Here is a 20,224-nt window from a genome sequence, read left to right on the forward strand (position 1 = left end):
TGGGGCTTCCGTCGGGCGTGGGGGGTTCGTCGCGCAGGCAGGGGGACTACCGGCGTCCCGCAGGCGGAAGGCGCGCAGGAAGCGCACACAGTCGCGCAAGCCGGCGGCCAAGGCGAAGGCGCCGCCGAACGGGCAGCGGCGGAAGAAGAGCTCGAACTCGGCGGCGTCCCGCGCCCGGCCCGCGCGCCAATAGCCCAACGCCATGGTGGCCTGGTAGAGGTCGGTGAGCAGCGGCCGCGCCGCCGCGCGCCCCTCGGGGTCCTGTTCCGCCGCCATCCCGCTGCCGACGTCCGGACTCCGGCCCGCCCCTCCCCGGCCCCGTGACGTGCCCGGCCTATGGCGCACTCCCGGTGGGGCTTATCGTGCGGTTTGGGAGCGGCAGGGGACGCGCTGGAGGACGGGAGGGGTCTAACAGTCTCGGTGCGCTGAGAGGGGCTGAAACAGCTGAACCCGGGATGGGGTGGGAGATGTCACCCAACTCCTCTCGGACCCCCAACCCCACTCCAGGCCCAGCGGCCTCTTTGGAGCGCTGCCCCGTCCTGGTCACCGGCGGTGCCCTCAGTGGCCCGTGTCTCCACCCCTTGGCCGGGCAATGAGGTGCAGCTCAGGACTTGCCAGGAGGCGGAAAGGGTGGAGGACAGACCAGCCAGACTCCACCCGCACCAACCCAGAAGACAACCGCTGGCCAGCAGCCAGCGTCTGCCCTGGGCCTGGGAAGGGAGGCCAGAGGCTGCCTTAGTTGGAGCTTGAGCAGCCAGGCTAGGACGAGGGAGCCCAGATGGACGCAAATGTCGTTTGGAAAGAGCTTGGCACCAAGGAAAGGGAGGCGTGGGGCAGGGGGGCACAGGCCCACTGTCGACTGGCACCAAAAGACCTTCTGTGGCTATGAAGGCCCAGTGTCCCTCAGTGGTGGCTTTTATGGGATCCTGCACTCTAAGCCCCACAGGAAACTTTCTAAAGCTTCGAGGGCAAAGTCAGGGGCCACTACCCAGGGGGAATCTATTCCCCTGTGGCTTGGGGCCCCGAGGACACCGTCTGACCAAAAATAAGCAATTACACCCCATCCTTTTTCACCCCAATGCAGACATGTGTGGTCCAGGGGAGGGAGCGTGGCCATGCATGCTGACCACATGGGGCTAGTGGGGCTGCCAGGATGTTGAGGCACAGCTCCACAGAGCCCAGGCAGCCACACTCCGGCCACCCCAGAACATCATGGGAGGGGCACAGTCCCTGGAGCAAGGGGCAGGGCTTCCAGGAATGAATGAGGGGAAGGGAGGGCTGTGACAGCACATGACAAAGGGCATGGCAGCAGGGCTGGGAGTCACTGGGACCTCTTTCCTGGACAGTTCCAGGGTTGCACGCTGGCTCCCATGGGGACAGTGCCAACAGGAGGCAGAGTGGTAGGGTGGTGGGCTCTCCAGATAGTGAGCTAACAATTTCTGTTTCTGGCTTTTTAAACCCCTATGAATTGGACTTGCTTTTGCAATGGAAAGGAGAAGGGGGGGGCCAGAGCTTTGGGAGGGAGTGGCCAGGAGATGGAGGGACAGGCAGAGGTCTGCTGGGGGCAAGGTCACATGGCCACAGAATGTGGCAGCAGCTGAGATGACTGTGTGGGAGCAGCAGGGCAGAGATGGGGCTGAGACAGGGAGGAAGACAGGCCAGGGGTACGAGCAGGAAATGACCAGGACAGGAGCCAGAAGGCCGGTCTCAGTCTTTAATCGTGGCAGGGCCTCACGCACGCGCGCACACACACACTCAGGCTTCAGATCTTGTTGAAAGCTGCGATATCAACACTCTGCACCTGAGGAGAGGTGGAGGGTGATGGTCAGGGCTGTTCCCCTACAGCCCACTCGGAGCCAGGAGCCTCCTCTGAGCGGGGGTTCACTCTGGGACTCACTCCCCACTGCTGTGGGGCCAAGGCCCCCAGTCTCCTCTCCCCTCCTCTCCCCGGCCAGCCCACTCACGTGCTCCTCAAACTTGGTGATCTCCTCCTCCAGCAAGTCTGTCCCCACCTTGTCGTCCTCCACCACACACTGAATCTGTAGCTTCCGGATACCGTAGCCCACGGGCACCAGCTTGGAGGCCCCCCAGACCAGCCCATCCAGCTGGATAGAGCGCACACAGGCCTCCAGCTGGGCCATGTCTGTCTCATCGTCCCACTGTGGGGAAAGGGGAGGAAAAGCTGGGGTCAGCCACCCTCAGAACACCCAGGAAGTCCCTGCGTGCCCCCTACCCCCTACTCACTGTGTGCATAATTGTTTCCTTAAAGGGCCCTCAGAAAACAATCCAAATTCACACCTTCCTGTCTCCAAGTTTGTGTTTATCCCAAGACTTCTAAACTTGGCGTTAAAGTCTCCCCAGAACCAAGAGAGCAGGGGGAGGGAGGGTCACAGGCTGAGCCAGCTGGGCAGGCACCAGGGCAATGCCCGGCCCCCAGAAGCTCCACCCTGCCCACTCACAGGCTTGACATCCAGCAGGATAGAGGACTTGGCCACCAGTGCAGGCTTCTTGGCCTTCTTCTCTGCGTACTGCCGCAGCCGCTCCTCCCGCAGCTGTGCCGCCTTCTTGTCCTCCTCCTCATTGTCGCTGCCAAACATGTCAATGTCATCATCCTCGTCATCCTCTGCTGGTGTGGCTGGCTTCTTGGCTGGGGGCTCCACTTGGCGCATGGGAGACACATGCTGCCACAGGGGAGGGGACAGAAGGCATGGCTGAGATGCCCCAACCAGGGCCCAGAGCTGCCTGGCCACCTCCTAGGCCCGCCTCCCTCCCTCGACCGGAGCAAGGGCAGCCCCTGTGCACCCCAGCTGTGGTTCCCCACATGCAGGCCCCAGGAAAGACAAAAACTGCCTCTACCTGCCCAGGGGATTAGTGCAGGCCTAACTGAAAATCTTCCTGGGGACCTGAGGACTCCAGTATTGTGGCTGCCAGCTCAGCACTGCCGGAGCCAGTGTACATGGAGACATGGAAGCCAGCAGGGCCACGTGGTCCCTGCAGTGTCAGGCATGGGGAGAGCACTCACCTGGGTCTGCGGGGCCGTGGCCCGGTGGCCAGGCGAGCTCTTCTCCAGCACGTTCAGCCGGGCCTCCAGCTTGGAGATGGCCTGCTGCAGCTCCTGTACCACTGCGGGGGTAAGGGGAGCACGGTTAGATGGCAGGGGCCAGGGATAGCCCCTACCCACTGGCCCAGGGCCTCACCGCCACGCAGGCTCTGGTTCTCCACTTCCAGACTGGCGATCCGGATGACAAGCTCGCTGTGGTCTCCGCTGGGGCCGCTGGAGGCCCCAGGGCCTGAGGTCTGCAAGGCAGGAGGAGGGGAGGGCTCAGTGCCCAGCCTGCTCCTGGGGTCCCCTCAGAGGCTCCAGTCAGCTCCACCAGGTCCCCCTGCCATGCTCGGGACTGCAGGAACTCAGAGAAGGAAAACTCCGGCTCGGGAGAGCAGGAGGTACCCCCTGCTGATGCCCAGCTCAAACGTATGACCTCGGAGATGGTGGCCACTACAGACCACAGTGAAATTCTCAGCCAGGAAAAGTCCAGGACAGGAAGCTCTTGGTGCCCCAAACACAGAAGCTGTGGGGAGCTGGGCCATGGCTGTTGCTGCCCGTCGGGATCCTGCTGAGCAGCCAGGCTCAGAGGCTGGGTGGGAGATGGTGAAGGACTCACAGTCCTAGGGACAACCTGGGACAGGCCTCAGGGGACCAGGCAGCACTGGAAATGGGAGGCCCCCCGGGGGGGTGGGGCAGGAGGAAGGAGCCCACCCGTGTGGACAGCAGCCACCCAGAGCTTTGTCTCCATGGGCCTCACGCCTGCCATCTCACTCAGCAAGCCAGTCTCTAGGTGCCCCAGGGCCCCAAGCCCACCTCATACTCCGCCATAGCTCAGACTGATGCCCTGGGGCCCAGACAGGCTCCTAGCCTCCTGGCCCTTAACACTAGCCAGTCCTTACACATCTACCTGCAGGCATGGGCCATTTAGCCTGCCCACCCACCAACACGATGGCTCTAAGGACAGGGTGTACCTGGCTGCATGGTGCTCTCAGCCAACCCTATCTTGGCAGCTCCCCGGGGCTCCCTCTCTGTGAGGAGGGGCCTGCAGCAGCTGGGCAGACAAACCTGCTCCTTGCAGCAGGTGCAGACACTCAGGCCTTTGCCCAACGTGCAGCACCAGCCCTGGGGCCCTCCTGCCACAGTCCTTGGGCCCATGCTGTGGGGAATGCTTGTTTGTGTACCTGGAGAGTATGGGAGCTAAGCCCCACAGATCAAGGACGATGACGGGAGCTAAGCCCCACAGATCACGGACGATGACGGGAGCTAAGCCCCACAGATCATGGACAATGCCAAGACTGTGGCCCAGGAGGCCCACCTGGCACAGGAGGAAATGGGCAGGGCAAGGCCAGGCTGGCAGGGGCGTGTGAATGGTGGTGAGGGTGCGGAAGGCACCAGCAGAAACTCTGACAAGCTCTGGGGCAGAAGCTGGAGCATGGGAGGGCCAGGCTGTGGGGCGTCAGGGGGCATGGAGAATCACAGCAGACCTCCTGAGGGAGTGGGGCTGGGTCCCGAGGAGGCTAGAATCTGTGAGTGGCAGGGCCAGGGCACCTGAGGCCTCATGCACCCCAAATAGCAGGCCCAAGGACAAGGACAAGGTCCCCTTTGGAAGAGGCACTAAGTCTGCACTGGCCCCGAGCTGCAGGATGAGCAGTGGGGACTGTTTCACCACTGCCCTCCCGAGGCCACCAGGCCAGAGCCCACAGCACTCAGGACAGAGGGGCAGCCCCTCCCTTGATGCTGACTCAGGAGGGGACTAGGGACGCCAGGCATCAGAGTCCCTGAGCACAGCTTCCACGGGGCAGGTTCAGGTCACCCAGTGCAATCAGAGCGGGCGTCAGAGAGCCCCTCAGGGACCTGGGGGATGCCAAAGGCAAATACTTCAGAGCCAGTAAACCCTGTGCCAGCACCACATTCCCAGAAACCCTGCAGTTCTGAAACCCCAGTGTCTGCTGAGCGCTCCCACCCCAAATCCAAGATGAGACTGGGCCCCTGCCATGGGCTGAATAATGTCCTTCCAAATCCGCATGCTGGAGTCTTATCCCTCAGTATCTTAGAATGTGACCTTATTTGGAGACAGGGCCTTTACAGAGAGAATTGTCACTGAGGGGCAGGGGGGTAATCCAATCCGACTGGTGTCCAATAAGAAGACATCACGACACACCAACACTCAGAGGGATGACTGTGTGAGGACATGGAAAAGACTGTCTACATGCTGAGAGGCCTCAGGAGAAACCAGCTCTGCTGCCACCTCAATCATGGACTTCCAGCCTCTAGAGCTGTGACAAAATACGTGTGGTTTAAGTCACCTCGTCTATGGAACTTTGTTATAGCAGCAAACCAGTCCCTAAGCTCTAATAGTGTGACCACCTGCCTGTCCCAGAGACCATGACCTCGGGGTTGACCCCACAGAGCCAGGGCTGAAGAGTTCCTGCAGCCCCAGGGCCAAGCCCCCGACCGCTGCCTTCTGGACACTGGAGGGCAATATGCCTGACTTGGGTGCAAAAATCTGTAGAACCTTAATCTCGTGTCTGCCTAGCCTGGACCTGGTCAGGTGCCTGGGCAAGCCAGGGGTGCTGGGCTGGGATCTGGGCAGAACGCAAGGCACAAAGCACCACCCACCTGGTAGACAGGAGTGGCAGCCCTTCCTTGGCCCACCCACCCAGGGATGCCTAGCTTATGGCTTGGGAGCCAGCACACCCCTAGCTGGCTGTGACTGTGGCAGACAGAATCATGGCCCCCACAAAGATGTCCACATACAAGTCCCCAGAGCCTGTAAATATAGTCTCCCATGGCAAAAGGGATTCTGCAGATGTGGTATGATTAAGTTAAGCAGATCTCAAGATGGAGAGAAGATGCTGGATCACCCAGGCGGGCCCATTGTCATCACAAGGGCCCACACGAGGCAGCAGGAGCAAGGAAGGGGAGAGGCAGGCTGAGTGACGAGACAGCTGTTTAGGAGCCTCGGGCCAAGGACTGTGAGCAGCTTCCAGCAGCCAGACGAGACAAGGAAGCGGACTCTCCCCGCAGAGCCACCAGGAGAGACAAGGAAGAGGACTCTCCCCATAGAGACACCAGAAGGACCACAGCCTTGATTCTGCACCATAAGATGATCTCAGACTTCTGGCCTCCGGAACTGTAAGGTGAGGAACTTGTGCTGTTTTAAGCCACTGAAGTGTGACAGTGTCACAGCAAAATCAAGTGGAAACCAACACAGATCTTGGCCCAGGAAGTGGGGTGCTGCGGGAATGCCTAACAATGTGGAGGTGGCTTTGGAGTTGGGCAGTGGTGAGGTGGGAAGAACTCTGAGGAGCATGACACAAAAACCCTAGACTGGGCCGGGCGCGGCGGCTCACACCTGTAATCCCAGCACTCTGGAAGGCCCAGGCAGGCAGATCATAAGGTCAGGAATTCAAGACCAGCCTGGTCAACCTGGCGAAACCCCGTCTCTACTAAAAAAAAAAAAAAGGAAAAAAAAAAAAACCAGCTGGGCTTGGTGACAGGCACCTGTAGTCTCAGCTACTTGGAAGGCTGACGCAGGACAATCGCTTGAACCCCAGAGGCAGAGGTTGCAGTGAGCCAGGATCATGCCACTGCACTCCAAGCCTGGGCGACAGAGCAAGACTCTGTCCACAACCCACCCAGCCCTGCCAAAAGAAAAACCCTCGCCTGTCTTGAGCACACTGTTGACAGAATTCAGATGCTAAGCCCCTCAGTGAAGACTCAGAGAAGGTGAGGAGCAGGGCACATCATCTTCTAGAACAACCTAAACCTAAACCGCCACAAACATGCTGTTGGTAGGAACAGGGGTGTTAAAAAATGACAGCGGGGGGACCATGGGCCACACAGGAGTGCTCCCTTCAGGCCTCACGCGGCCCACGGGTTGGACTGTGGCTGCCTGCGACTAGTGACACCCTGTTGCTTCCTTCTTCTTTTTCCCATTTTGAAAGGGAATGCCTGTCCCACAGTTGTATTTTGGGAGCAGATAATTGTTTTCCAGTTTCACTGGTCCACAGATGGAGAGGAATTTTGCCTCAGGATGGACCACGCAATCCCCCATGCCTGATTGGATGGGATTCTGGACTTTGGGGGGACTCTGTGGGGGACCCAGGCTTCTGTAGATGTTGGTGGGGAGCAATGCACCTTACGAATGAGGCAATGAGAATCTCCAACGCCCACGTCCCACCCCCCAGAGCCTGCAAATCCACTACCTTATGTGGCAAAAAGAAGAATCAGCAAATATGATTAAACTCAGGATTTTAGGCCGGGCGCGGTGGCTCAAGCCTGTAATCCCAGCACTTTGGGAGGCCGAGACGGGCAGATCACGAGGTCAGGAGATCGAGACCATCCTGGCTAACCCAGTGAAACCCCGTCTCTACTAAATAAAATACAAAAAACTAGCCGGGCGAGGTGGCGGATGCCTGTAATCCCAGCTACTCGGGAGGCTGAGGCAGGAGAATGGCGTAAACCCGGTACGCGGAGCTTGCAGTGAGCTGAGATCCGGCCACTGCGCTCCAGCCTGAGCGACAGAGCAAGACTCCGTCTCAAAAAAAAAAAAAAAAACCTCAGGATTTTGAGGTGGGGAACATCCTGGACCTGGGACCCTGGTGGGCCCAAAGCAAACACAAGAACCATGTAAGTGACAGAGGGAGGCAGGAGGCTCGGAGAGAGGCATGAGATGAAAGTGGAGGCAGGGGTGACAAGGATGCCTCCTGGCCACCTCGAAACAAGCAACATGGGCATCCACTGGAATCTGGAAGAGGCAAAGGAACAGACTCTTCCTGAGCCTTGGGAAGGATGGCAACTTTGCTGACACTGGGGTCAACCTCGTGAGACACATTTCAGACTTGTGGCCTGGAAACCCGGCATGATACATATGTACTGTTTCCAGTGTGAAGCTGTGGAAAGCCATAGCAGCAGCCACAGAAATACTGACCCTGTTCTCGGGGCCAGGACAGTATCCCATCCCAGGGAGAACACAGTCCCAACTCCTTGGGAATACCAGGGCTGCCACCTCCCAGAGGACAACCCTTCCCCAACCAGCCTGTCAGGCTGTAGCCACTGCCTCCAACTTCTGACCCCAGCCTGGGGCCTGGAGGCCAAGCAGGGCTACAGGGCTCCTCTCTGGGTCTCCAACTCAAGATGGTGCCAACTCTAGGCTCGGAACTCCTTGCACCTTGCAGAACCACTACTTCTCTCTCCCTAGTGAGGCAAGATCTAAGAGGGAATGCAGGAGGCCCCGGCGGACACACAGTCCTGCCACGGGGAGCAAGCAGGGAGGCACAGGCCCTCGCGGCAGGCGCCCACAGCACACCCTGCGAATGGCACCACTCAGCTCCCAGCGGGCCCCGCAGCAACGGCCAGTGTGACCGCCAGCAGGCAGACAAGAGGTAAGCACGGAAGGGACACGAGAGTAAGAACACTGTCCATGGCAGTCCGGGCCTGGAGGCCACAGAGCCACACGTCCCAGGAGCACAGCGCTGTGCACTCCGCCCTGACTCTGCTGTGAAGCCAAACAACCAGCAGCATCAGGAAAAATCAGACATGCTACTTGGCCGAGCAGGAGCCCGCGGGTCCGTGGGCCGCGGGTACTCACTCCGGCCAGGGATTTCTGGATGTTCTCTCTGGCTCTCGCAATGTCACGAAGGATCACGCTGGCGCCATTCTCCTGCAGACAGTGCAGAAAGAACCAGTCTTTTTTTTTTTAATTATTAAAAAAGAATTTAATTAAAAAACAAACCAAAAAATCCCATGAACCCTCACATAGAGACAGCAAGAAAGTATTGCACAGAACGAGAGCTCAGCAGGCCAGAAAAGTGGGAGGTGCCTGAGGCTGTGATGACAGGCACAGGCGCCCATGTCTGCGGGGAATGAGTGCCAGGCCTGGCCCCACGCCATCTGCACAGGCACCAGCAGGAGGGCCCTGAGCAGACCCAGCCCCGGGGGCCCGGCCAAGGCCGCCTGCCCCAAGACCCCACGCCCAGCACCCACAGCAGAGCCACTGGGCCAGGGTGCCTCTGCCCTCCTAACCTGGTTGAACCCTCCTTGTGTGCCCCGGCCACTCCTGTCGGGCAGCAGAGCCACCCAGCCACCCCACATGCAGCCCTCACCTGGCGGGAGGCACCGGCCACAGGCCCGTTCATCTGCTCGTAGAATCTCCTTTCCGCATCGTCGTATTTGAACTTGTCAAACCAGATCTTCTCATGTACTAGGAAGTTTGTAGCCATTTTTCTGCTGGGAGGGGAAAGAGGCAAAGTCAACATGGCTGGGAAGTGGGGTCGAGGCAGCCCTGGCCTCACCCTTCCCCACAGAGACCCCCGTCAGAACAGCCCAGAAGCACCAGGGTACGGCAGGGCTGACACCTACTTCAAACACCAGTGGTTCTCCACAAAGCGACACCAAGCCCGTACGCCCTCACCCCACATGGCGTCCCCAGGCCTGTCTTCCAGACGAGGGGTTCTCAAAGTGTGATCCAAGAACCTCTGGGGGTCCCAAGGCCCTACCCTTTCACTCACATGAAGCTGGGTTTATGTCAAACAGCTGGAGTGCGGAGGCAGGTACGAGGGCCCAGCTGCCTCCCACTAAGCCAGACACCCGAGAGATTTGCAAAAATCTCAAGCAAGACCATTCTGCTCACTGAATTTTTTGGTTATGGGAAAAGTATTTCTCATAAAAAAAAAGTAATATGTAACAAGTTTCTTCTTCAACAAATAATTACACTTAGCGTTTCTTTTTATTTGAGACGGAGTCTCACTCTGTTGCCCAGGCTGGAATCAGTGGTGCGATCTCAGCTCACCGCAACCTCCGCCTCTTGGGTTCAAGTGATTTTCCTGCCTCAGCCTCCCAAGTAACTGGGACTACAAGTGCGTACCACTGTGCTTGGCTAATTTTTTGTATTTTTAGTAGAGACGAGGTTTCACCATGTTGGCCAGGCTGGTCTTGAACTCCTGACATCAGGTGATCCACCCGCCTCGGCCTCCCAAAGTGCTGGGATTACAGGCGTGAGCCACCGTGCCCGGCCCATTTCTCAGTTTTAATTGCTAATGTGGTAAAAATCAATAGGTGCAATGAAAGCTCTTTGGGGTCCTGAGAGCAAGAAGGTCGAGAATTGGTGCCCTAGACAGGGACTATGACCTGCAGGCAAATCCAGCCTGTGGTTTTACTGGCACACAGCCCCACCTCGTGCTCTTCCCACTGGCCGGCAGCAGAGGAGCTGGGCAGACGACTCTGTGGCCGGGGCCCAGACCCTCTGGTTCTTTATGGAGTTTGCTGCCTCCCACCCTGGACTGGCCAAGACCCTCCTACTGTCCAACCAAGTACATCAGAACTGTCCCCATCCCACTCTGCCGCCAGTCTGTGCGTGGACTCTGGACCATCGCTGGACCTCGTCAAGTGTCCTCTCGGTAACAAAGGGCTGGAGTCTGTGAGCCTCCTCCGCGTCCCTGACCCAGGACACTCTTCTGGCGAGAAGGGACCAGGCCACCGTGAATACCAGGGCAGGTGGAAGGGCGGGAGGTTAGCATTCCCCCATGGGGTCCCGCCCTCAGGTGATCTTGTCAACCAGCAAATCCACACCCCTGGGGGTCCAAGGTTGGCACCACTTCCTTGGGGGCTTAGGCAGCTGCTTGGGACACCCGGCTGGGACCTTCAGAGTCCTTCCCTGACTCAGCCCGCCCCACCACCAGGATGTCCTCACCAGCAGGCCAGCCTCGCCACTTCCATGCCCTCTGTATTCCCTTCCATGTCCAATCGCCTACCCACCTGCCTGGCCCCAGAGACCGCTGCTGGGGTTGCACCTGCACCCTGGAGCAAGCCCCCAGCATCCAGAGGGAGGTCACACAGACCGGGCACCCTGGGATGGGGGCCACCTGACCAGCCATATGCCCATGCATCTGAGATGCCACCACCTTCCCTCAGAGGTAGTTTCAGGTGACAAGGAAAGCTGGGGGTGCCCAGGACGGGCAGGCAGGGACATACTGGCTCCCACATCTCATCACAGGGGAGCGCGAGGGCCAGAAACCAGCTTCAATGCTTCCTGCTCCTATGGGTAGCCTCGTCTTCTCAGCCCTGGCGCGTGACAGCCACAGGGGACTCGGGGAGCTTCCCAGCCCAAGAGGGACCCTGGGCGAGGCAGAGGTTCTGCCCTGTGTTGACCCCTTCCCTGCCCCCATCCAGACAGCCCAGAACTTTGTAACCCCAAGCAGTGTCCCTGGAACCCATACTGCCCAAGCACAGCACCACCTTTACTCAGCCTGCTGCTGCATTCAACTCAGCTGGGCCCAAGGTCTCGGGGAGCCCCCACCCCAGGTGGGCAGGGGAGGAAGCTGGAGGAGCCCCAGCCTGGGACGGCTGTCCCTGTGCCTACAGCCCAGGCTGGGTGCCCACCCAGCACGTTTCTCCTACTTGGGTCTCAGGCTGGACACGGACAGGCCAGACCGAGGACCGGGTCGGTGAGCCAGGGAGGCAGCTTCGAGGCACCAGGCCATGCGCAGGGCCTCGGCAACGTGGTGGCGGCACTCAGCGCTGTCATAGGCGGGCTTGCTGAGCCAGGGGGCCTCTGCATCCTTCTGCAGGAGGTAACAGTAGGGCAACGCAGAGGGGGCCTCCCCATCGGCCCGCCGCGGCCCAGCCCGCTTGTTCCCTAAGATGTTGCGGCCCCGCCGGTCTCTGCGGCCCCTCCGGGCACCCTCAGCCAGGCCAGCTCGCTCTTGCAGGCGCACTTTCCCCGGGGGATGGCCGTCAAACAGGGCCTCATAGTAGCCCCTCTCAGCTGCATCGTACCGGGGCTTCTCCAGCCACACCTCCCGAACCAGGGCCTGCAGGCTGCCCAGCGGGGGCTGGCCATTGGCCGGTGGGCTGGGCTGCTGGGCCAGGTTGGGGACGGCCGCCTGCTGGCCTGTGTCGGGAGTCCCCTGCCTGCGGCTGCCCTCGGGAGCCAGCAACAGGGACTGAGACCACTCCACAAAGGCCCGCTCAGCCTGGTCGAAGGAGGACTTGTTGACCCAGGTCCCCCAGGTCACGTGGTGGCAGGCCACCTGGCTTCCATGGATGCAGGGACCCCAAGGGGCCAAGGCAGGAGGCTGGGCTGCCTGGGCAGCCCCATCTGCCAGCTTCTGACGGTAGGAGCTCTCTGCCTGGTCGAAAAGTGACTTGTCCAGCCACACGCGTTCGGCCGAGAGGCCCGGGAGGGCCAGGTCCGCCGGGCCGAGCCCACTCTTGGGGGAGCGCTTCCTCTTTTTCTGCAGGGGCTTCCTGCTGTCCTGACTCTTCCTGGGATCACTCCTGCTGCTGCCGTCAGGGGTCTCTGCCTCATCAGTGTCCTCAGGGTCGTCCTGGCCGGGCCCATTCATGGCTGGCCCCTCGGCTGGCAGCTGCTGGGCGGAGGCGGCCGCCTGCATGGCCTCATGCTCGTAGAAGCGCCGCTCGGCCTCCTCATACTTGTGCTTGTCTTCCCACACGGTCTCCAGGGTGCAGGAGGCCTTCCCACTCCTCATCTTCCGGACACAGCAATAAAAAGCAAGCAGAGGGCAGAGTTGCAACACTGCGGGTGGCCGTGGCCCCGTGCCCACCCTCCCCGTGGCTGCCCTCCCAGGGCAGGGGCTGAGGATGCTCCCCCGTGGGGCTTTCATGAGATGACATTCAAGGACTTGAAAGTCAAGCCCATGTCGGGGATGCTCTGTTGTAAAGAGAAAACAGACCGGGCGCAGTGGCTCATGCCTGTAATCGTAGCACTTTGGGAGGCCAAGTGCCTCCCAATACGTGAAAAATACATACTTTTTTAAAGTGAATGTATGGCCCATGAAATATCTGAGACATACTTATACTATAAAATTTTTCATCATTTATCTGAAATAGGCTTTAACTGGCTAACTGGCTTTCTCTGCATTTTTGCATAGGACAGGCTTGGCCACCCCACTGTGGTGGCCGGTGTTCCCATGCCACAGAACAGCGTCTGTGGCTGTCCTGGCTACATCACTACCACCCCCAGAGCACACTCAAAGGTCTTAGAAAAGAGGAAGCCACGGCCGGGTGCAGTGGCTCACCCCTGTAATCCCAACACTTTGGGAGGCCTAGGCGGATGGATCACAAGGTCTGGAGATTGAGACCATCCTGGCTAACACGTTGAAACCCTGTCTCTACTAAAAACACCCACACACACAAAAAACAAACTAGCCGGGCGTGGTGGTGGGAGCCTGTAGTCCCAGCTACTCGGGAGGCTGAGGCAGGAGAATGGCGTGAAGCCGGGAGGCGGAGCTTGCAGTGAGCAGAGTTCGCCACTGTACTCCAGGAAACTCGCCTCAAAAAAAAAAAAAAAAAAAAAAAAAAAAAAAAAGAGGGAGCCTCTCTGTGAGCCTCACTGTCCTCCCCGGAAGGGGGCCAGGTGGCTGGGCAGAGGGTGGAGTGCCCACTCGTGAAGGGTCACATCAACGGGACTCGCCAGGGAGGATGCTGGTGACCAGTGTGTAGAAAGGAGGGGCCAAGCGCCTGGAGCACTGAGACGGCTCTGGGCTCTCTATCAGCCGCCGCGGCCTCCCAACTGGAGTCCATATCTTTGGGTCCATCCAAGCTAAAGGGGCATCATGGGGATCTCACAGTCCCAGGACATCAGGGTCCCCTCTCAGGTTGGGTTCTGTGTGATGTAAGAGGGACCATCTTGGTGGGAGGCAGGTTGTGAGGCTCCACCCCCACTTGCTACCCACAATGAGGCCTGGGAGCCTCAGCCTCCTCACTGGATGAGGTGCTCCCTCAAGCTCTGGGCAACCTCAGTCATCTGCTGCCCCAGTGCTCCAGCAGCCATGTGGGATCCTGCCGGGGGCATGCTCTGCTCCCAGGTGTCCAGCGTGGTGTTACAGAAAGGCCAGACCCAGAAGGCCGGGGCAAATCTGCTCTTGGGATGCAGGTCAGCGCCCCAGCCCGCGCTCGGCCTGCGATATCTTCCTCCCCAGCCATGCCCGACTCCAGGCTCTGCTCCCCAAAAGCAGAAACGCCTGGGTCTAACCAACACCTAGGAGCACCCTCAAGAGAGGGCGTGCAGCTGCCCCTCACGGACACTGCTGCTAGTCTGCTGCCTCCGCAGATGTGTCTAGTGGAGCCTGAGGGCAGACCCAGTGGCCCCAGGGCACATGGCTGTGACTGGGACCACCTGCCTGGTCTTCACCCAGAGGGAGGCAGCCTTCGGTCAAGCACAGACCCTTCACACCAGTGGCTATGGGTCTACGCCCCTCTCCTTGACATCCTTACTCAACAAAACCAAGGTAGGTTCCAGTGCCTCCAGTGGGGTGCTGAGCTGTCTACACTCCACCCAGGCAGGGAGGAATTTTGGGAAGGCCCCCGGCACTGCACTCTGATACCTCTTAAGTGGAACATGGAGTTTTTTCTGGGCATGTAGCCAGAATCCCTCAGTCCCAGCAATGAGTTCTAATGGCACCAACAAGGAACCAGGGCCAGGAGGCCACAGGGCCCATGAAGAAGCTCCCTAGGCTCCCCGGCTCATTCCTCCCCCAGGCTGGGGCAGCACTTACCAAGACCAGGCTGATGGGCAGAGGCAGGGGTTGGGGGTTGGAGGTTGGAGGTGGGAGCAAGAGCCCAGGAGACAGGGCATTGTGACATCGTGCGGTGGACCCCCTGCCAGTCTCTCTGATCCCATGGAAGTCCCATCAGCAGTGCCACTAAGCTGGCCCCCAGTGTCAATGCCCTACCAGACTTTATTGGTCAAGGTGGCCTCAGATTATGTTCTTGGGGGCTCCGGGCAGAAGCTGCTGCTCAGCGAGGGGAAGCCACTTCTAAGGCTCCTACTGAGACCTGGCACTGCCACCACTTCCCCACAGGGAGCAGCGTGTCAGGTGCTGAGCTGCCAGCCCAGGCCAGGACCCTGCTTAGGGCCACATAGGGTGCCCACCTGCTGCTGCCCCATCCAGAAAACCCAATTCCTCCACTTTACAGATGGGAAACCGCAGCCCCTCTGGGCAGACTGGGTCATGCACAAGTGGTGTTGGGGTTCCCTCGGGTGCAGTGATGGCTGGGGTTCCCTGGTCAAATGAAGGGGAATGGGGCATGAGGACAGGCGGGTACTTACTTTGCTTTGGCCGCCTAGGACAGCATGAAGGAAAAGCAGCAAGGTTAGAGGCAGCCAGAAAGACTAACCGGGTCAGACACAGCAGCCGGGCAGCCCGAGCTGGCCGAGGGCCTTTCCAGAAGCTGCTTGGAGAGGTGGCGTGGAGGTGACATTGATGGAGACGGAAGCTGAGCGCCAGACAGACCCGCCACCACCACAATCCCAGGTGGCAGCTGAGTCCACACGCTCGAGGCGGCATCACTCCATCATCCCCTGAAAGGGGAGCTCTTGGGATTACTGTTAGCTGGAGCCCAGGCAGGCCCTGGGGGACAAGCAGGGACCACTATCTGAGCCAACCTTTCCCAAATCCACCCACCTTGTCGTCACCTGAGCAAGGCAGCCTGACATAAGGTAAGCCAACACCCACAAGCATCCCCTGGAGCTGCCAAGGAGCTCCCCAAGCCCCTCCCCTGCACTGCCCCTGTGTCTGGCCCCTCCCCTGCACTGACCCTGTGTCTGGTCGGCTGAAGGAGCCCAGAACATGACAAGGACCCTTAAGGGGGAGGCAGCCCAGGGCCCGCATTGGTGCAGGGCCTCTCTCAGCAGGAGCCACCATCAAGACAGGGCTGGCACCCAAGGGCCCCAGCACAAGCCGCAAAGGCCTCCCAGACTCACCCTCCCACAGTGTGCACACAAGGACAGGACCTTCACCCCATTTACTCCTCAGCTGGAGACACTAGGTGTCCGGCTCCTAATCTCACACCAACCGGAGCTCTGGCCCCAGGGAGCACCCTGCTGGGAGGAACTGGGCACCCTGCAGGGGTCAGGTGGAGATGAAGATGCTACGGAGGCAGCTGCCCCATAGGACCAGTAAGAGGGGTCTTGGGTGGGCTTCCCTGCAGAGAGGAAGCCCTCAGGAGACACCACAGTGAGCCATGCTGGAGACCTGGAGGCCGGGCCCATCACCTGGGGAGCTGGCCACTGACAGCGGGCAGACAGCCTCCCAGGAGAGCCAGCACAGCTCCCCACACCTCCAAGCCCACCTCCTCATTTCCCCGCTTCCTGTGTTCCCAAGCACGGGAGGACCTGCCGGACAGAGCGCACCATCTCTCCTAACAGAGATCAAGTCTGAGCTTCAATGCTTGCGCTGACAGGCACATGCAAGCCTCTCTCCTCCAGCACGAGAGCCCGGAGTAGGACGCAACGACTTTTTCAACTGCATCCCTACAGTCAGCCCCTTCGCTCCTGCAGTTTATCCAAGCTCGGGAGGAGCTTGCTAAAGAGAACACAGGGAGACAGCCGGCTGTCAGAGAAACAGTCTTGGAAACGCCAGAGTCAGGCCCCAGAGGGAAATGGCCCAAGTATCCCTACTCTGCTCCTGGAAGCAGCCCAGGCTCACCACCAAGGCTCTTCCCTGCGGGGCAGACAGTGCCTGCTGAACACCCGAGCCTCTGGCAGCTGCCCAGAGTTTGAGGGTACGGTGGGGTCCTGGCTCTGGAAGGCTCCACCCAGCTAACAGGGCCTGTGACACAGGTGCCACCCAGCAAGACCCACTGCAGTGCCATGGCTCTCACAGCCTCCCCGTGCCTTCCTCGGAGCAGCCTCAGCAAGGACGCTCCTACCCAGAAGACTCCAGGTCAGGAGGGCAGGGCCCTGAGGAAGGTGAGGACATCCTGGAGAGCTGTGGCCACCAAGGTGCTTCGCAGCCTGGAGCTCTCCACATACCTGGGCAAAAGGAAGCTTTCTGGGAGGAGCTGGCTCCCAGGCCCTGCCCTGCACACCACCCCATCACAGTCACACACACAGACAGGTTCCCAGATTGTCCGGCCTCCACCGGGAGAAGTCAGGGAGGTGGGTAGGGGATGGGATCCCAAATTGTCCAGCCTCCACAGGGAGAAGTCAGGGAGGGGGGCAGGGGATGTGCTCCCGGATTGTCCAGCCTCCACCGGGAGAAGTCAGGGAGGGGGCAGGGGATAGGCTCAGCCTGTGCATGCCATCCCCCACAGCAGCACCTCTCTCTGGCCCACCTGGCTGGCCTGAGTCTGTGGACTGGCACTGCCTGATACAACTTTCAGTATTTTCAGTGCCCAAAGGGCGCAACGACTAGCCCTTAAAATGAGGCTAGAGCCCCTGAGGAAGTGGGTCTTTAGGCAGAACCACTGCACAGCAGGGCAGCGCACAGGACAGATCAATGTCTTCCTGCGTGGAGGCCTTTGGTCCTTCTTTTTTTGAGACTGAGTCTCGCTCTGTCACCAGGCTGGAGTGCAGTGGCGCGATCTTGGCTCACTGCAACCTCCAACTCCCCAGTTCAAGCGATTCTCCTGCCTCAGCCTCCCAAGTAGCTGGGACTACAGGCACGCGCAACCACGGCCAGCTAATTTTTTTTTGAGACGGAGTTTCACTCTGTTGCCCAGGCTGGAGTGCAGTGGTACTATCTCAGCTCACTGCAACCTCCACCTCCCAGGTTCAAGCGATTCTCCTGCCTCAGTCTCCCAAGGAGCTGGGATTACAGGCGTCTGCCACCACACCTGGCTAATTTTTTTCATATTTTTAGTAGAGACAGAGATTTACCATGTTTGCCAGGCTGGTCTCGAACTCCTGACCTCAGGTGATCTACCCACCTTCGCCTCCCAAAGTGCTGGGAATACAGGCATGAGCCACGCGGCTGGCCTAATTTTTGTATTTTTAGTAGAGATGAGGTTTTACCATGTTGGCCAGGATGGTCTCGATCTTCTGACCTCGTGATCTGCCCGCCTTGGCCTCCCAAAGTGCTGGGATCACAGGCATGAGCCACCGGGCCCAGCCGCCTTTGGTCTTTTCAAGAGATAAGAAAAACAAACTCCACAGCTCCACATTCCCACTCAGCCACTTTCCTGTCTGACCCCTGGATATTCCAGCCCTACTGGGAAACACCAGCCTGCCCTGCATACCTCAGAGCACTCACTGTAGCTACCCAAGCCACCCTGCCCCAGGCCAAGCCCCACCCCAACCACGTCTGTTCTGAAATGCCACTGCAGGTCAGCTCCACGTCCAGTCCTGCTTGCGGGGCTCTGGCCGACCGTGCCTGCCCAGTGTAGCCCCCGTGCCTCCTGGGTGACTCCAGCACTGCACAGGCTTTCTGGAACCCCTGACAATACAAGACCCACGCCACACCTCACACGGCACCCTTGGCTGTCAGCGAGGCGGGAGAGCTGGAGCCCTGTGACAGGCTCCTACACCAGCACTTAGCGTAACACACTGCCACCAGCTTCCAACACGCTGATGTCACCTCAAAACACTGGCACAGGATGATGACACACAAATGCTCAATGCCACATTTCCTGTCCTCAGCCCCCAGAAGGCTGATGCCAGTGCACGGCACAGCCCCGATACTCTTTGTCCATCATCAAGCACGTGTGCCCACCTGTGCTAAACCCTGCAGCTTCACCCAGCAACCCAAAAGCAAAGCTCAGAGGGCCTAGTCCTCCAGAGGGGGCGGAGGGCAGCAGGGGCTCTGCCAGCACTGACTGTGTGCGAACCCTGCAGCAGCCCAGGGGAGATGCTACTGTCTCACAGGACTGGCACTGCGCCCAGAAAGCCTCTACAGGGGCAGGTCTAGGAGCATGGCTAGGCCGGACGCATTTGGTGAGAAGGCGAAGGTGAGCGTCCACTTCCTCAGAGGACACTTGGGGGCTCCTTCCACATCTTCCGAGTACCTCAGCTGCATCCCCCACCCCCAGAACAGGGCTGGGCACACACAGGGGCTCCGGAAGTAACCAACTGCCTGCGAGCCAGCTGCTTAAGGCTCATGGGGTCCAGATAACGGGACAGTCGGAGCTGTAGAAGGAGGCTGCTCAGGTGAGATGGCCTGGCCTGCATCCCTGGGAGGTGAGCCACAGGCAGTGTCAACTTAAGAAGCACTCCGCCCTGTCAGGCAGGGACGACCCCAGGTTTAGCTACACAGTTCTTTTGCTGCCAGGTAGTCCTTCATTCTGGAAACCAATCCTGCTATCTCATCAGATCCCCAACCCACTCCGCCCCCTTTGCCTTCTTCCACTTAAAGCCTCTGAAAGTACTACCACTTAGCAACACCATCCCCGCCCCCTTCAGAGGCTGCCCGACCACCCTATCTCCAAATCAAGAGACAGAAATTTTGACTCAGTCACAAAACAGGCTTATTCATTTCCGTGTTCACTAGCGTCTAAGTTCCAAGAGTGTTGCGTCCGTGCCTATCCCCTCCGTGCTCAGCTGATGCATGCAGTAACTGGTGCCTAATAAACACGTGGTGGATGAAGGTCTGCAGGCCAGAGAACAGCTGGGGCAGATGTTTGGTCTCCCACGGAGACGGCAGCAAACACAGGCCCTCAGGCCCCAGCAGCCTGGCCGAGGGGCTTCCTACGACCGGGATGCGCCGTGAGCCAATGCTCCCGGCACCCCCGGCCCGCGGACGCCCTCCAGGCCGGCCACGTGCCCTCGGTCTCCCCGCCCCTCTGCGCTCGTCCCAAGAGCCGTACTTGGCCCACGTCCCCTAAGCCGGCGCTGGCGCACTTGCGCCTCAGTCCCTAACGGCGCGAGCTGCTGGTGCCGCCCGGGCCGCCCGCCCTCCCGGCCTCTCGGGCGTCTCTGATGCGCCCGGCTCCTTCCGGCAGGGGCCGCGGTACTCACACGCCAGCCAAGGACGCGGCAACAAGGGAGGAGGAATCGGCGGACGCTGGATGCCTGAGGAAAGGGAGGGCCGGCCAGGCCGCGCACGGGAAATGAAGCACTGGGCTCTACCAAGAGCCGCGGGCCAGGGGCCCAGGGGGGACGCGGCCCCTGCACACGCTCCGCCTGGTCGCCGGGGCCCAAGACGCGCTGCGCCCCGACACTTCAAAGGCAGAATTCCGTTGGAGACGACTGCGGGGGCCGCTGTTCCGCGAAGGAGTCTGCACAAGTGCTGGGAACGGGCAGCTGCGCCCGCGCCCCCCTGCGTCTCGAGGCCAGTGGTGTCGCCGGTGGGGCGGGGCCGGAGGCCGGCACGCGCCGAGTGACGCACGAGGCGGCCAGCGCGCAGGCGCGGGGCGCTGGCTGGGTCAGCGCGCGTTGCGCCCGCCAAGCTGTGCTGGGACAAAGGGGAGGACCCGCGCGGTCCCCGCCCCCGAGTGCCC

At 60.0% G+C, this 20,224-nt stretch overlaps 2 protein-coding genes across 10 annotated transcripts in view; both read right to left on the reverse strand.

Annotated features, from left to right (window-relative positions):
* The window catches only part of NAPRT (nicotinate phosphoribosyltransferase), a 5,319-nt gene extending 3,713 nt beyond the window's left edge, over positions 1 to 1,606 (reverse strand). The window contains 1 exon segment of the mRNA XM_017883436.1: positions 51 to 1,606. Within this exon segment, the coding sequence (XP_017738925.1) occupies positions 51 to 276 (226 nt within the window). The 5' untranslated portion in view covers positions 277 to 1,606.
* A 94-nt stretch (positions 1,607 to 1,700) lies between these two features.
* On the reverse strand, positions 1,701 to 20,130 carry EEF1D (eukaryotic translation elongation factor 1 delta). 9 transcript variants are annotated; one of them, XM_017883430.1, is made up of 10 exons: positions 19,743 to 20,077; positions 15,120 to 15,133; positions 11,447 to 12,537; positions 9,154 to 9,274; positions 8,640 to 8,711; positions 3,198 to 3,297; positions 3,023 to 3,123; positions 2,460 to 2,681; positions 1,965 to 2,159; positions 1,701 to 1,801 (listed from the first exon to the last, which is right to left on the reverse strand). In XM_017883430.1, exons 3-10 carry the CDS (start codon positions 12,535 to 12,537, stop codon positions 1,763 to 1,765), a joined length of 1,941 nt encoding a protein of 646 aa, XP_017738919.1. In that variant the 5' UTR covers positions 15,120 to 15,133; positions 19,743 to 20,077; the 3' UTR covers positions 1,701 to 1,762. The 9 variants fall into 9 exon arrangements, with proteins under 9 accessions (XP_017738919.1, XP_017738916.1, XP_017738920.1 ...); XM_017883427.1 differs by having other exon boundaries at positions 9,154 to 9,277; XM_017883431.1 differs by lacking the exon at positions 8,640 to 8,711 and having other exon boundaries at positions 9,154 to 9,277; positions 19,743 to 20,081.
* Positions 20,131 to 20,224: the final 94 nt, after the last annotated feature.

This window comes from Rhinopithecus bieti, unplaced genomic scaffold, assembly GCF_001698545.2.
Source record: "Rhinopithecus bieti isolate Rb0 unplaced genomic scaffold, ASM169854v2 scaffold_13617, whole genome shotgun sequence".
Lineage (NCBI taxonomy): Eukaryota > Metazoa > Chordata > Mammalia > Primates > Cercopithecidae > Rhinopithecus > Rhinopithecus bieti.

Excerpts from the sequence above, each read along its gene's own strand:
- EEF1D (XM_017883429.1), bottom strand. The coding sequence starts at position 12,537 with ATGAGGAGTGGGAAGGCCTCCTGCACCCTGGAGACCGTGTGGGAAGAC. Across the intron at positions 3,124-3,197 it reads GAACCAGAGCCTGCGTGGCG|TGGTACAGGAGCTGCAGCAG; the intron begins GTGAGGCCCTGG and ends TTACCCCCGCAG. Across the intron at positions 2,160-2,459 it reads TCCTGCTGGATGTCAAGCCT|TGGGACGATGAGACAGACAT; the intron begins GTGAGTGGGCAG and ends CTTTCCCCACAG.